Source organism: Lissotriton helveticus, chromosome 2_1 (genome assembly GCF_964261635.1).
Source record: "Lissotriton helveticus chromosome 2_1, aLisHel1.1, whole genome shotgun sequence".
Classification (NCBI taxonomy): domain Eukaryota; kingdom Metazoa; phylum Chordata; class Amphibia; order Caudata; family Salamandridae; genus Lissotriton; species Lissotriton helveticus.
Window position 1 is genome coordinate 1,757,608,256 of NC_136059.1, and position 13,203 is coordinate 1,757,621,458.

Below are 13,203 nucleotides of genomic sequence, written 5' to 3' on the forward strand. Positions count from 1 at the left end.
AAAATGAAGTAGACATAAACAGGGATAACGATTTAATAAAATCTGAGTTATAGCATATTTCTATTTTCTGAATAAATGTATCAAGAAAATAATGAAAAGGATGAACATCTCAGAATTACATTTTTCACTCAAAGCAATACTCATATATAATCAATATGGCATAATAAACTATTTATATTGTGCCTCTGCTCATCTACAAGGGCAAGAATCCAAAGTCATGGTTATCTTGCGGTTTAATGCTTACCTTGTTTTAAATTGATCCCCTCTGCATCTATGCTTTCTTTCAGAGAAGAAGTGGAGTCTACAATGTTGTCTTGTCTAGAAGAGAAGAAAATATAGATCTGTGTTAGTGTATATTGTATGCATATATTGTAACAAGGGGACTTTTTAATACAGAGGCAAACCTGCCATCCTAAGCGTCAAAACACAACACTTTTTAACCAAGATTAGACAGTAGGCTGGTATGCGATAGTGCCTACACTTTTAAATAAAAAAATGTTAAAGAGATCCAAGGCAAGTGGCTAATTTAGAAAGATCTTGGTGAAAGCTGATACTTGAGCGACAGAGATATCAAGAACAAATAGGACACAGAAACAGTGGTCTTTATTACTCAGAGTAACTCAACCCCGGAGGACACAAGGACTGCCATAGAGCCACACTGAACATCACCTAGAGACAGTTCTCCTGTAAACACTTCCGACGATCCTTCACCATCAACGGCCCCTCCTTGACTGCCGAAGACTCGCCGGACGCCCGCACCATCGAAGGCCTGACATGCATCCTCCTCAAAGTACGCTCCCTACACAGACACGCTGTCACGATTTGGGACCTGCTCGACACTATCTTGTCCGTCGTCACCTTCCTCACTGAAACCTTGACTAACTCCACCTCTGGCCCGGACATCTCCACCGCCATCCCCGACGGATACAAGATCCAGATAAAGGACCGCCTAGGAGGAGGACTACCCAGCGTTCACTAGACCTTCTCCAACCCGAGCGACCCCCACTCCAACACAGAACACCTCCACTTCCAGACCAACCCCAGCGCCAAGCACCCTCACCTACAGACCCCCCGGACTGTGCCCCCAGGACGCAACCACCATCGCTGACCTTGTCGCACCCCACGCCATCCCTTCTACGGACTACATCCTACTCAGAGACCTGAACTTCCCCCTCGACAACCGCAGCGAACCCGATTCCATCACCCTCCTAGACAACCTCTCCAACCACGGACTGAAGCAGCTCACCACCACCCCCACGCACAGAGCAGGACACACCCTCGACCCCATCTTTGTAGGAGGGACGAACATCCATTTCAGCCACACCTCGCAGCCCCTCTGGTCGGACCACAACTGCGTACACTTCACCTTCAACACCCCCACCGGACCCAAACCCCCCCACGCCCGCCTCGAAGGAATAGGAGTAAGATCACATAGGAGCACCTTAACACCACCCTCCTCTGAGACCCACCCTGCGCCGACGCCAACTCCGCAGCCAAGGAATTTCACCACTGGTTCTCCAGCTGCGCTGACAAGCTTGCAACCCTCCGCTAAACTGGCAAACTACGCCCCCTGAAAGCCGCCTGGTTCACCACCGAACTGCAAGAGGGCCGGCGCTCCTGCAGACGCCTCGAGAAAACCTGGCGAAACCAGGAAACCACAGAGGACCTAAACAGTTACCGGAGCAACCTGAAGGAATACCACCAACGCATAAGAGCCACCAAGTGGACTTCCATCAGGAACAAAATCAACACCAACGCAACCAACGCCAAAGAACTCTTCAACGTCTTGCTGTAAACCCCCAGCGAAGCCAAGGGCGTCTCACCATCCCAGGAAATATGCAACAAGGTCAGCTCCTATTTCAACCTGAAAATCTAGGCCCTTTACGACAAGTTCAGCGAACAGACGCCGAACACCACACCCCTCGCTACCACCACCAACAAAGAGCTGACCATCACAACCTGGAATCCTGCCACCGTTGAACACACCACTGTGACCATGAGGAACACCCACTCAGGAGCCCCCACGGACCCCTGCCCACCGCACATCTACCACAGGGCCATCGCACCCAAACTAGGACGTACCATCAACGCCTCCTTCTAATCCGGTTTCGTCCCAGACGCCTGGAAGTGGGCAGAGGTCAAACCCCTCCTTAAGAAGCCCACGGCCGACCTGACAGACCTGTAAAACTACCGGCCCATCTCTCTCCTCCGCTTCGCCGCCAAAGTTACCAAAAGCCCCGTAAACACCCAGCTGACAGCCTTCATTGAAGTGAGCTCCATCCCAGACGCCTCCCAGTCCGGCTTCCGCAGTAACCACAGCACATAGACCACCCTCCTCGCTGCCACCGATGACATCAGCATGTTACTCGACCAGGGACACACCGCGGCCCTCATTCTACTAGACCTCTCCGCAACTTTCGACACAGTCTCACATCACACCCTCGTTGCCAGACTCCATGACGCTGGGATACGAGGAACCGCCCTCTCCTGGCTCCGATCCTCTCTCTCCGGTAGAACCCAGAGGATCAGACTCCCTCCGTTCCTCTTTGAACCTACAGAGATCAATTGCGGCTCACTCAGCCCCACTCTTTCCAACATCTACACGGCCCCCTCGTCGCCATCGTCAGAGAGCACGTGCTCAGCCTAGTATCATACGCCGACGATACCCAGCTCATCCTCTCTCTCACCAAGAACCCCGAAGACACCAGACTCTGCTTCCAGCAAGGAATGAGGGACGTCGCCGCCTGGATGAAAAGCAGTTGCCTGAAGCTCAACTCCGAGAAGACCGAGGTCCTCATCCTCGTACCGTCCACCTCTGCTTGGGACAACGCCTGGTGGCCCTCCACCCTCGGGAGCCCGCCCACCCAGACAGACCACGCATGGAACCTCGGCATCATCCTCCACTCCTCCCTCACCATGACCCGCCAGATCAACTCCGTCGCCTCCACCAGCCTCAACTGCCTCCGGATCCTCCGCAAGACCTTCAAATGGATCCCCCCGAATGCAGAAGAACCGTGACCCACGCTCTCATAACCAGTAGACTGGACTACGGCAACGCCCTCTACGCCGAAATCAACAGAACTCTCCTTCACAAGCTCCAAATCATCCAGAACGCCGCAGCCACTCATCCTTGGAAACCCACGACACAAACACATGACCCAACACCTACGAGACCTCCATTGGCTCCCCGTCGAGAAGAGAGTAACCTTCAAACTGCTCACCACACCTCCAAATCCCTCCACAACATCAGACCCAAATACCTCAACAAGAGAGTCTCCTTTAACGTACCCAAGATGAAACCTCCGCTCCGCTGACCTTGCCCTCATAGAGACCCCATGCAGCCGCCGAACCAGAGCTGGCAGAGAGCTTTCTCCTATGTCTCAGCCAAAGCCTGGAACGAGCGCCCCGTCAACATCAAATGCTCCCCCACGCTCCACACCTTCAGGAAGAACCACAAGACCTGGCTTTTCGACTGAACCGGAGCTGCACCCCTACCCCCCTCACCCCCCCCAAAAGCTGACGCGGAGCTGAGGTGTATGGATGAATACTCTGCCTCTGACACCAGAGACAGAATCTCTTCCATTTGGCCCGATAAGTCTTATTCGTACTCGGAGCTCGGGCCTGAGACAAAATATCCTTACACTCTTCTGTGAGGTTCAAATCCTGGAATTCTCTGTACTCAGGAGCCACGCTGTCAATTGGAGTGACCTCTGATCTGGATGGAGTACTTGACCCTGAGACATTGTCAACAGAGACGGAATAGGCTGCAGGTGAATCGGTTGGTCTTGAGCAAGCAGGAAGAGTTCAGTGTACCAGAACTGTCGGGGCCACGCTGGTGCAATTAAAATCATTCTGCAAGGTTCCACTTTGAGCTTCCTGATCAACCTCGGAATTAATGGAATTGGAGGAAAGGCGCAGACAAATGCGCCTTACCAAGCTATCAAAAGCGCATTCCCCAAGGACCCCCGTTGGTGATCCCTACTTGCGTAGAACCGGCATTTGGAGTTTTCTGGAGTTGCAAACAGGTCTATGGTCGGGGTTCCCCAAACTGAAAAGACCTCCTCGAGAATGGTCTGGTCTAATCCCACTCGTGACTGATCGATTTTTGGCGACTCAACGCATCCGCTTTTGAATTGAGCGAACCTGCGAGGTGCTCTGCCGTAAGAGCAATGTTGTGGAGAATCGCCCAGTTACAAATTTCCTGAGCTTCCTTTGAAAGAGCCCGGGATCTTGCCCGCCCTGTTTGTTTATATAGTGCAAGGCCGTTGTGTTGTCCGTGCGAACCAGCACTGTGCGATTCTGAATCCTCGGAAGAAAAGCCTGCAGGGCCAAGCTAATAGCCCTGAGTTCCAATAGATTAGTGTGGAACTTGGGTTGATCTGGAACCCAATGACCGCTCACCTTCAACTCTTGTAGTACCGATCCCCAGCCTTCTAGTGAGGCGTCCGTGGTTAGAACCATGGGGGATGGGGTAAGCGTGAAGGTTAAACCTTTTGAGATGTTGTCTTTTACCAACCACCAGCTGCTTGCTTTTCTCATTGCTGATGTCACCGTGATCTTGTCGTAGAATGAGCCTTCTGCCTGGTACCATTGCTTGTCCAGTTGCTCTTGTAGCGGACGCATTCGAAGCCTGCAGTGTGGAATCAATGGTATGCAGGATGATATCAATCCAAGCAGGGACTTGTAGAGACGGACCGACAGCGACTTCCTCTTTTGCCAGAGACGAGATGACAGAATAAGTTTGTTCTGACGTTCCTCCGATGGAAAGGCCTTGTAGCGATTTGTGTCCAGGATAGAGCCTAGAAACCTTGCTGACCTGGATGGAAGAAGGATCGATTTCTCCTTGTTAAGTTGAAGGCCCAGTTGGTTGAAAAGTTGAATGCAGCTTGTGACCGCCCTGGAAGCCGCCTGGAAAGATGGAGCTTTTATTAGCCAATCGTCTGGGTAGGGAAAAACCTCTAGAGATTGCTTTCTGAGAAACGCCGCCACCAGAGCCAGTACTTTTGTAAATATCCTCGGTGCGGACCTGAGACCAAAAGGAAGCACTCTGAACTGAAAGTGGTTCTTGCCTACCGTGAAGCGTAGGTATTGCCTGTGAGCTGGGTGGATCGGCACATGGAAGTATGCATCCTCTAAATCCAGAGTCGCCATGTAGTCCCCTGGATTCAGTAGATGTAGAATATCCTGAAAGGTGACCATCCTGAAAGATAGCTTTATGAGATAGGTGCTGAGCTCCCTTAGATCTAATATTGGACGCCACTTTTCCTTGGTCTTGCGAACCAGGAAGAACCTGGAATAAAAACCCTTCCCCCTCTGGGAATGAGGTACAGGTTCTATTGCCCCCTTGATGAAAAGTTGGTGGGCTTCGAGACGTAGAAGTCCTAGATGTTTTGACTCATTGGCGCCTGGAGCTCTGGTAGGAAGAAGCTGTTGAAACTCCAAAGTGTGGCCACCCTGAATGATATTCAGAACCCACTGGTCTGATGTAATGACCTTCCAGCTGCGTAGACAATGTGAAATCCTGCCCCCCACTGATGTTATCGGGGGGGGTAGGAACAGTAAAAAGAGCCATGAAGCCGCTATTGTCGCTTAGAATTGTCTCTCCCTTGACGCCCTTGACACCCTCTTGGTGGCTGACGAGAGAAAGACGCAGACTGGCCTTGGCGCTGTGAGTACTGTGGCTTGTAAGATTGAGAGGACTGTGAGTACGAAGAGTAGCGTTGTTGATTGCCACCTCTGTACGAGGAAAAAACTCTCCCTCTCGCACCTCTGAAAGGAACTTTGCGGTAATTCAATGTCCCCAAGGGCCGTGCCGTGTCCATGTCCTTCTTGATGCCTTGATGGGCATCATCTACATGCTTTCCAAAAAGCATCTCTCCGTCGTAAGGTAAGTCCAAGATCTTATTTTGAACTTCCTGGCAAAACCAGGTTGCCGGTAACCAGCCCTGATGCCTTAAAACTGCCGAACCCGCCAATGCACGGAAAGCTGTTGTTGCTATGTCCATGGCACAATCTATCACCTCTGAAGAAGAACGCTCTCCTTCCACCAGTATCTTCCTGGCTTCATCCTTCGCTCCATCCGGAAGTTGGTCCACAAACGGGGATAAATCGCACCACATCTGGCGATCATATCTGCCCAAGATAGCAAGAGCATTAGCAGCTCGAACCAGGAGGCTGGCCATAGTAGAAAACCTTTTCCCCACATTGTCCAGACGTCTCCCTTCCTTGTCTGGCGGTGCTGTAAGTGGTATCGAAGGATTCTTCGACTTTCTTTGCGCCGCCTGGGAAATTATTGAGTCCGGCTTTGGCTGACCAGTCAGGCAAGCGGGACTGCCTTCTGGTGCTTTATATTTCTTCTCCAGCCGGGGAAGAACAGGGATGACTGTTGCAGGATTCTGCATTACTTTAGTACCTTCCGACCATACATGTTCAATTATTGGTATTGAACGAATGGACTTTCTGTAAGGTTTCTTGAAGTCGTAAAGGAAACAGTCTGATTGCACCGTCGTAATAGGAAGGCCAAATCTCTTGGACGCCCTCTCCATAAGATTATGGAAACCTCCAATGTCAGCTGGAGGGGAGGTTGCAGTATCCGGCACTGGTGAATCAGGATCCTGGTTGACATCATCGTCCCAACCTCTATCCGGGTCATAAAGAGGATCAACCTGAAGATCTCCATCAGATGAGACATCATCGTCCTGAACAGTCACAACCTCCTGATAGCTCTCTCTGGCTTCTGGTTCCAGAACTCGAGAAACCAGAGGCGTCACTGCCACTGCTCTTGCTGCTCTTGCTGTTCCGCAGTTTGCGACGGAAACCTCTTTTTGTAGACTTGTAACATCAATTGTAAGTCCGTTATAAGAGAGGACGGCATTGCCACCATATCCTGACGTGATTTTTGTGGAGGCCTTTCTTGCTGAACAAACTGGCGCTACTCAGTATAGCACTCATCAGAATCCGAATCCTGAAATTTTACTTGTAGTTTGGATGGGCTATTAGCATCTCCAAAAGGACCATCCTCCTCGTCATCAGACTCCTCATCAAGAAGCAAAGTGGGAGGCAAAGGTGTTACACGCCGAGGAGATGTCATCTCTGGGGTAATTTGTTGCCTTCTTATAGATATGCGGTCCCTTTGAATCATCGACGATGTTGTCGACTGACTCGTCGCGACGGAAACGTCGGCGAAATTTTCGGAGAGATGGATTTCGTGGACGGCAGGTTGATCGTCGACGGAGTAGTTGACGAGCTCGTCGTCAGAATCATCATGGCTGCCATCGTCGACGTTGTCCTCGTCGTCGTCGCCGCCGTCAACACTATCTTCGTCGTTATTATCGTCGACGTCGAAGATGTAAACACCATAGTCGACGAGCAGGAAACAGGTACCTTAAACATCGATGAAGATATCAATGCCGCCGACGAAGCTGTACCTGAACTTAAGTCCTGTCTGGAAGTAGTCGTCGACGTACTAGCTGTTTTTGTCGTCAACGGACGTGGTTTCTTGTCAGACCTTCCGTCCTGAGGGACAGTAGAAGGCTTTTTACCTCCCTTCTCCTTTTCAGATGATGGAGAAGTAACAGAATAACTTGTCTTCACCTTCTTAGCTGTCTGTATCTCCTCTGTCTGTCCCAGCCTCTCCTTTACACCTCGGTAAGGAGATTTTATGGGACTAGCCCTTTCAGACCTATCAGAGGTCTTTTGTAAGGCTTTTACAGGGGGCTCAGTAGATGTTGAAGGGGATGACCAACCCCTCTTCTTGGATCTTCTGGAGGACACAGCTGAGGAAGAATCCTCACTGTCAGATGACAAAACCTCCTTACGTGACTTCATTTTCTGGACCAAGTCAACAAGCGGCTTTTCCTGTCTCTCAAGGTCTTTGTAGAGAATGTTCTGCAGATTTTACAACCTGTGGCCTTGTGGTCCGGGTACAAGCAGTAGATACCGTCCTCATGCTTGTCCTCCACAACCAGCCTCTTCTTAGAACAAGTAGCACAAGCTCTAAATAACACCCTCTTCTCCTTGTCAGACATATTAAAGTTGAAGAAATGGAAAAGAATCCAATCTGAAGAGAAATCTGAGCAGAGCTTAGTGGAGACTCCCTAGCACAACGTGCGGTAGAAAATCTGAGGCTCTGAGGCTCTCTCAGGAGGGTTCTATGGGGTGAGGCTATTCTGATTGGTTGTTGCAGAATTTTGGTCTCTTTTACAAAAAGAGGTGGATAAGCTACAAAATGAGATGAGGACTAGGCCTAGTTTTCTCTTTTGTACTTACTGCTATGGTATTTTATATTTATCGAGGCTCCCATTCTGACGACGGGGGAATGATACAAAGCATGGGCATCTATGAAAGTTCCAATACTGGGGCAATAAATAATCAAGCAGAACTTGATGAGATCCTCGCTAAAGAACAAGAAAGAACTGCATATAATAGAAAACTCTGATCACCTCTTCTGGCACTGTACTTCTGACTGGCCGCTATCTACTCTCCCCAGACACCTTTCTGCTCATGAGCTAGACACCTCAAGGTGATTTTCAGCCCCACGATTCATATGGAAACCATGATCAAAGCCACTGCTACTGCAGCTTGATTTCCAGTACTTAAATATGAAAAATACGCTCATCTCGTCCACTGTGGGCTCCCTCAACTTTAATCAGGTAAGTGGCACTCTAGAAACACTCCTGTAACATGTAACTCATGGGCTTCCATGATAACCCCTACTCCCCACTGAAAGAGGTGGCTAAAGTTGCTACTTAGCCTCTTTTCATCCTTCCCTACACATCCTTCTGCACAAAACCAAATGGTAGTCAGCACAAACCCAAGGGCACTCTGCAAATATATAGGTTCCTCTATCAACTCAATGGCTGATTTTCCTCCTTGCCAATATGCAGCCAATGAATAACTAAATGTCATTATTGTACGCGGAGTACCTATGTCAGCTGTACTGTTTTGTGCAATGTTTTGATATTCGCTGTCTCCTGGTCTCAATACCGCTCCTTCAAATATCATGTGTAGAAACCGTTCCGTCTTACCTTACTCTAATTTGATCCTTAAACTATGTGCCGCCTTTGCTCTCACATACGACATTTATGTTCAAAATGTTCACCTTCATTGTAAGTGGATTGACTCTCCGTCCCTACATGCTTGTCGCTGATGGATTTGTATGGTCTGGTCTACCCCTTTTCCCTTCTACCCTCCCTTTGGAGCGTTCCATGTACAAAAAAATTATAGCTACATTTTCAGTTATTTAGCTTTAGGTTTTGAGTAAAAAATATTAGGTCGCGAAAAAGGACCTGGTGGTGCTTCGTCGCAATCACTGATCCCACACTTTATAAAGGTCATGGCCATGGCGATGGTGAAATTACACAGTAATGTGAACCCCATCACAGCATTAACCCACACACATTATCCAATCCGACCATTTTTCTGTAAAGCAATTTCCAATTTGAGAATAAAGGTGAACTGCTGCAAATTGCCTGCATATTCAAAACATCGCAAATTTCCCAAGCACAAAGTCGTGCTTGAGAGACTGCTGAATTTCTCAGCATTCAAGTATGGACATATTTTATGTTCTATTCAGTGGCAATCAATGGCCCAGCCTGGGGACATGGAATTAATTTACAATGTAAGTTACTAGGAAGTATACGTGTAGAATAAAGGTAGACTGTTTTACATTTTGCAGCTTCCCATTCTCTCCAAATTATGTTATTCGGAAAACATTTCGAGGGAGAATACAGAGGGCTCAGCTTTCAGTGTTTATGAGTACTCCTAGACGGAAAGCCATGGCTTCTAGTCTGCCACATAACCTTATTAACTCAGAGTCAATTCATTGTATATACCAGAGATAATATACCATTCAAAAGCAAGCCATACAGAAGTATTTCATCTTACCTGTAAGCAGAGCAGGCATCACAAAAAGCCTCTTGAGAAAGGCCTCAAGTTTCATCTTCACACCTAAGCAGTTGCCGCTCATTGATGATATGGCTAATCACTTTTTTGTAAAAGCTATTAAAAGTAGGGGGTGGGCTAATCATTGGATCTACCACCAGCAGTGCGTAGCACTGGACTGGAAGGCAATATCATAAAACACTTATAGGCAAGTGTGAAAATTGGACACCTTAACTACTTGAGGAGTCTTGAAGTGGTTATGTGGATTAGATTTAACACAAATTACGTACAGGTACATGTAAATATGGATCCACGAAGGCAGCTGAACACTCTGATGCCCTTATGTTGAGACTTTGAGACTTCCCAATTCAGCTAGTAATAGGAGTTACCACCAGATCAGGATTCCAAGGTGTGCACTAATTTTGCCCCATCTAGGATTAGTGCAAATGCACTGTGCTGGGCAAAACCTGGCCAAATGTCTCTATTGAAACTGGGCTGTCTTTGTGAATCAACTTCACTTCCACCAACAAGCATAAAGGCTGGGGTCGCTCCACCACTTCAAGGTATATTGAAGGAAGTGCCTATCCTGGACATGTGACACTCAAGACACTGCAGTGCGGAGCCCCAGTGCACAGCGAGAAAGCACTTTGTGCCAACAGGTCGTTCATGGGATAACCAGTGGACGTGTGTATTCAGCACGAACCACAGACCGTAACCACCACCCCTTTCCTGATCCAGCTAATCTAGGGCAGCAGAGCAGATGTGACAGTGCACTGGGTTGTGGGTCCATTTATCCTATTGTCCCTACATTTCAACTATGCGGGATGCAGCGGACTGCCTACTGAGGTCTTCGGTGAGAAAAGAGGGGTTGTGCAGCACTCCGATTAGCAAACGAGACCGCAATAAGTTCAGGTAGGTCTTCTTGCACTGGCACGATGGGAAGGAAGCAGGTGGAAGTGTGTTTTTTGCTTGCAGCGTATCTGTGGGCTTGTGAGACCATGAGGGATCCATGAAGGAGCCTTTTCTTTGATATACCACTAAATTACCAGCTACAATGTGCGTGGTATTAACAAAGAAAAACAAGTTACTTACCTTCGGTAACGCTTTTTCTGGTAGATACAATATCTGCCTGTGGATTCCTCACCTTGTGAATATCCCCCTTGCGTCAGCAACATCCGGAAATTCTTTTTGTAGCTTCGCGCCGACGTGGACTTAGACGTCATAGAGGCACGGCATCGCTCGCTACTCCGCTGACGTCACCGACGCCTACAATAGGCCAACGCCGGCGTGATGACATCAGTTCCGCCCTTTTTTCCGTGCCTTCGAGGCACACGGACGGACCAATGACAGTAGACATATACACAGTATACGCAGTACAAATACCAAGGTAAAACACACACAGTGTGAAGCAAATGCAATAAAACATTTGAAATAAACAACTCCTTGACAATAAAATAAATACATTACAGAAACTCTGGTATAGAAGAGTGGACAACGGGGAGGCGGGTGGGTCAGTGAGGAATCCACAGGCAGATATAGTATCTACCAGAAAAAGCGTTACCGAAGGTAAGTAACTTGTTCTTCTGATAGATACATCTGCCGTGTAGATTCCTCACCTTGTGAATAGAGTCCCACAGCAGTCCCCACTCCCGGAGGAGGGTGTCCACTCTCCTAAACCAGGAAATCCTAAAGAACAGAGCGCGCAAAGTGACCGTCCCTCCTCACTTCGGAATCCAAGCAGTAATGCTTCGCGAAAGTGTGGAGGGAAGCCCAAGTCGCTGCTCTACAAATATCCTCTACAGGAACACCTCTAGCCAAATAGAGGTTGAAGACTTAGCTCTTGTAGAATGAGCCCTTATACCCTCTGGTGGTTCCTTACCGGCCAAAGAGTAGCAGATCTTTATACAGAGGACGATCCATCTCGACAAGGTTCTCTTATGGACCGCTCTTCCTTTCTTGCAGCCAGCAAACCCAATGAAGAGCTGGTCATCCAAACAAAAGTCTTTAGATCTGTCCAAGTAAAAGGACACCGCCCTTTTGGGGTCCAGACGATGTAACCTCTCCTCATCCTTAGAAGGGTGTGGGGGAGGATAAAAGGTAGGGAGGGTAATGGATTGACCAAGGTGGAAAGGAGTCACCACCATAGGCAGAAAAGCAGCCCTGGTCCTAAGAACCATTCGATCAGCATGAATGGTCAAGAAAGGGGGCTTAAAACTTACCCTCCTTGCCGAGGTTATTGCAAGGAGGAAAACTGTTTTAAGAGTCAGAAGTCTCATAGGACATTTGTGAAGAGGCTCAAAGGGAGCACCCATTAAAAAAGTCAATACAAGATTTAAGTCCCACTGAGGCACAATAAAAGGAGTAGGACGGAAGTTATTAGTGAGGCCCTTCAAAAACCTTAAAACCACAGGAGATTTAAAAAGAGATGGCTGGTCAGGCAAGCAGAGAAATGCCGACAGCGCTAAAAGATAGCCCTTCACTGTGGCAACAGCAAGCCCCTGTTGTGCCAGAGAAAGAGCAAACTGAAGAACATCAGACAAATGGGCTCTCAAACGGTCAACAGACTTTTCCCCACACCACGTGACAAATTTTGACCATCTATAAGAATAGATAGACTTAGTGGAGTCACGCCTGGCTGACAAGATGACAACCACAACGTCAGGCAGGAGGGAATAGGAATTCAGGTTGCCCCGTTCAATCTCCAGGCATGAAGGTGTAATGTCTGGAGGTGGGGGTGAAGAACCTGCCCCTCCATCTGAGAGAGGAGGTCTGCCCTGAGAGGGAGACGGAGCGGCGGGTGAGAGGAGAGGTGGAGAAGATCTGTATACCACACCCTTCTTGGCCAGTCCGGGGCGACCAATATGACTTGGGCCCGGTCTTGGCGAATCTTCCTCAGAACCCGAGGAATCAAAGGTATGGGAGGAAACGCGTAAAGGAGTTGATTTCCCCAACTCAACTGGAACGCGTCCCCCAAGGCTCCTTGCATCGGATACTGGAGACTGCAGAATGACAGGCAGTGAGCATTCTCGCGAGTGGCGAACAGGTCCACCCGAGGAGTCCCCCCACGTCCGAAAGACGTGACGAACCACCTCCGGGTGAAGCCTCCACTCGTGGTCGGCAAAGAACTGCCGACTGAGACTGTCTGCACGAACGTTCAGAACTCCGGCCAGATGATTTGCCATCAAACAAATCAGATGGTCCTGAACCCAGGACCAGAGACGCAGAGCCTCTCTGCAGAGACACTGCGACCCCACTCCTCCCTGTTTGTTGATGTACCACATCCCGGTCGTGTTGTCCGTCAGGACCTGGACCGAACGACCG

The 13,203-nt window shown here is 48.9% G+C and overlaps 1 protein-coding gene across 3 annotated transcripts in view; it reads right to left on the reverse strand.

Moving 5' to 3' along the window:
• CAAP1 (caspase activity and apoptosis inhibitor 1) overlaps positions 1-13,203 on the reverse strand; it is a 247,472-nt gene that overhangs the window by 41,526 nt on the left and 192,743 nt on the right. For all 3 annotated transcript variants that reach the window (XM_078676708.1, XM_078676706.1, XM_078676707.1), the window contains exon 6: positions 245-318. In XM_078676708.1, coding sequence (XP_078532834.1) covers positions 245-318 — 74 coding nt within the window. The remainder of the gene's footprint in view (positions 1-244; positions 319-13,203) is intronic.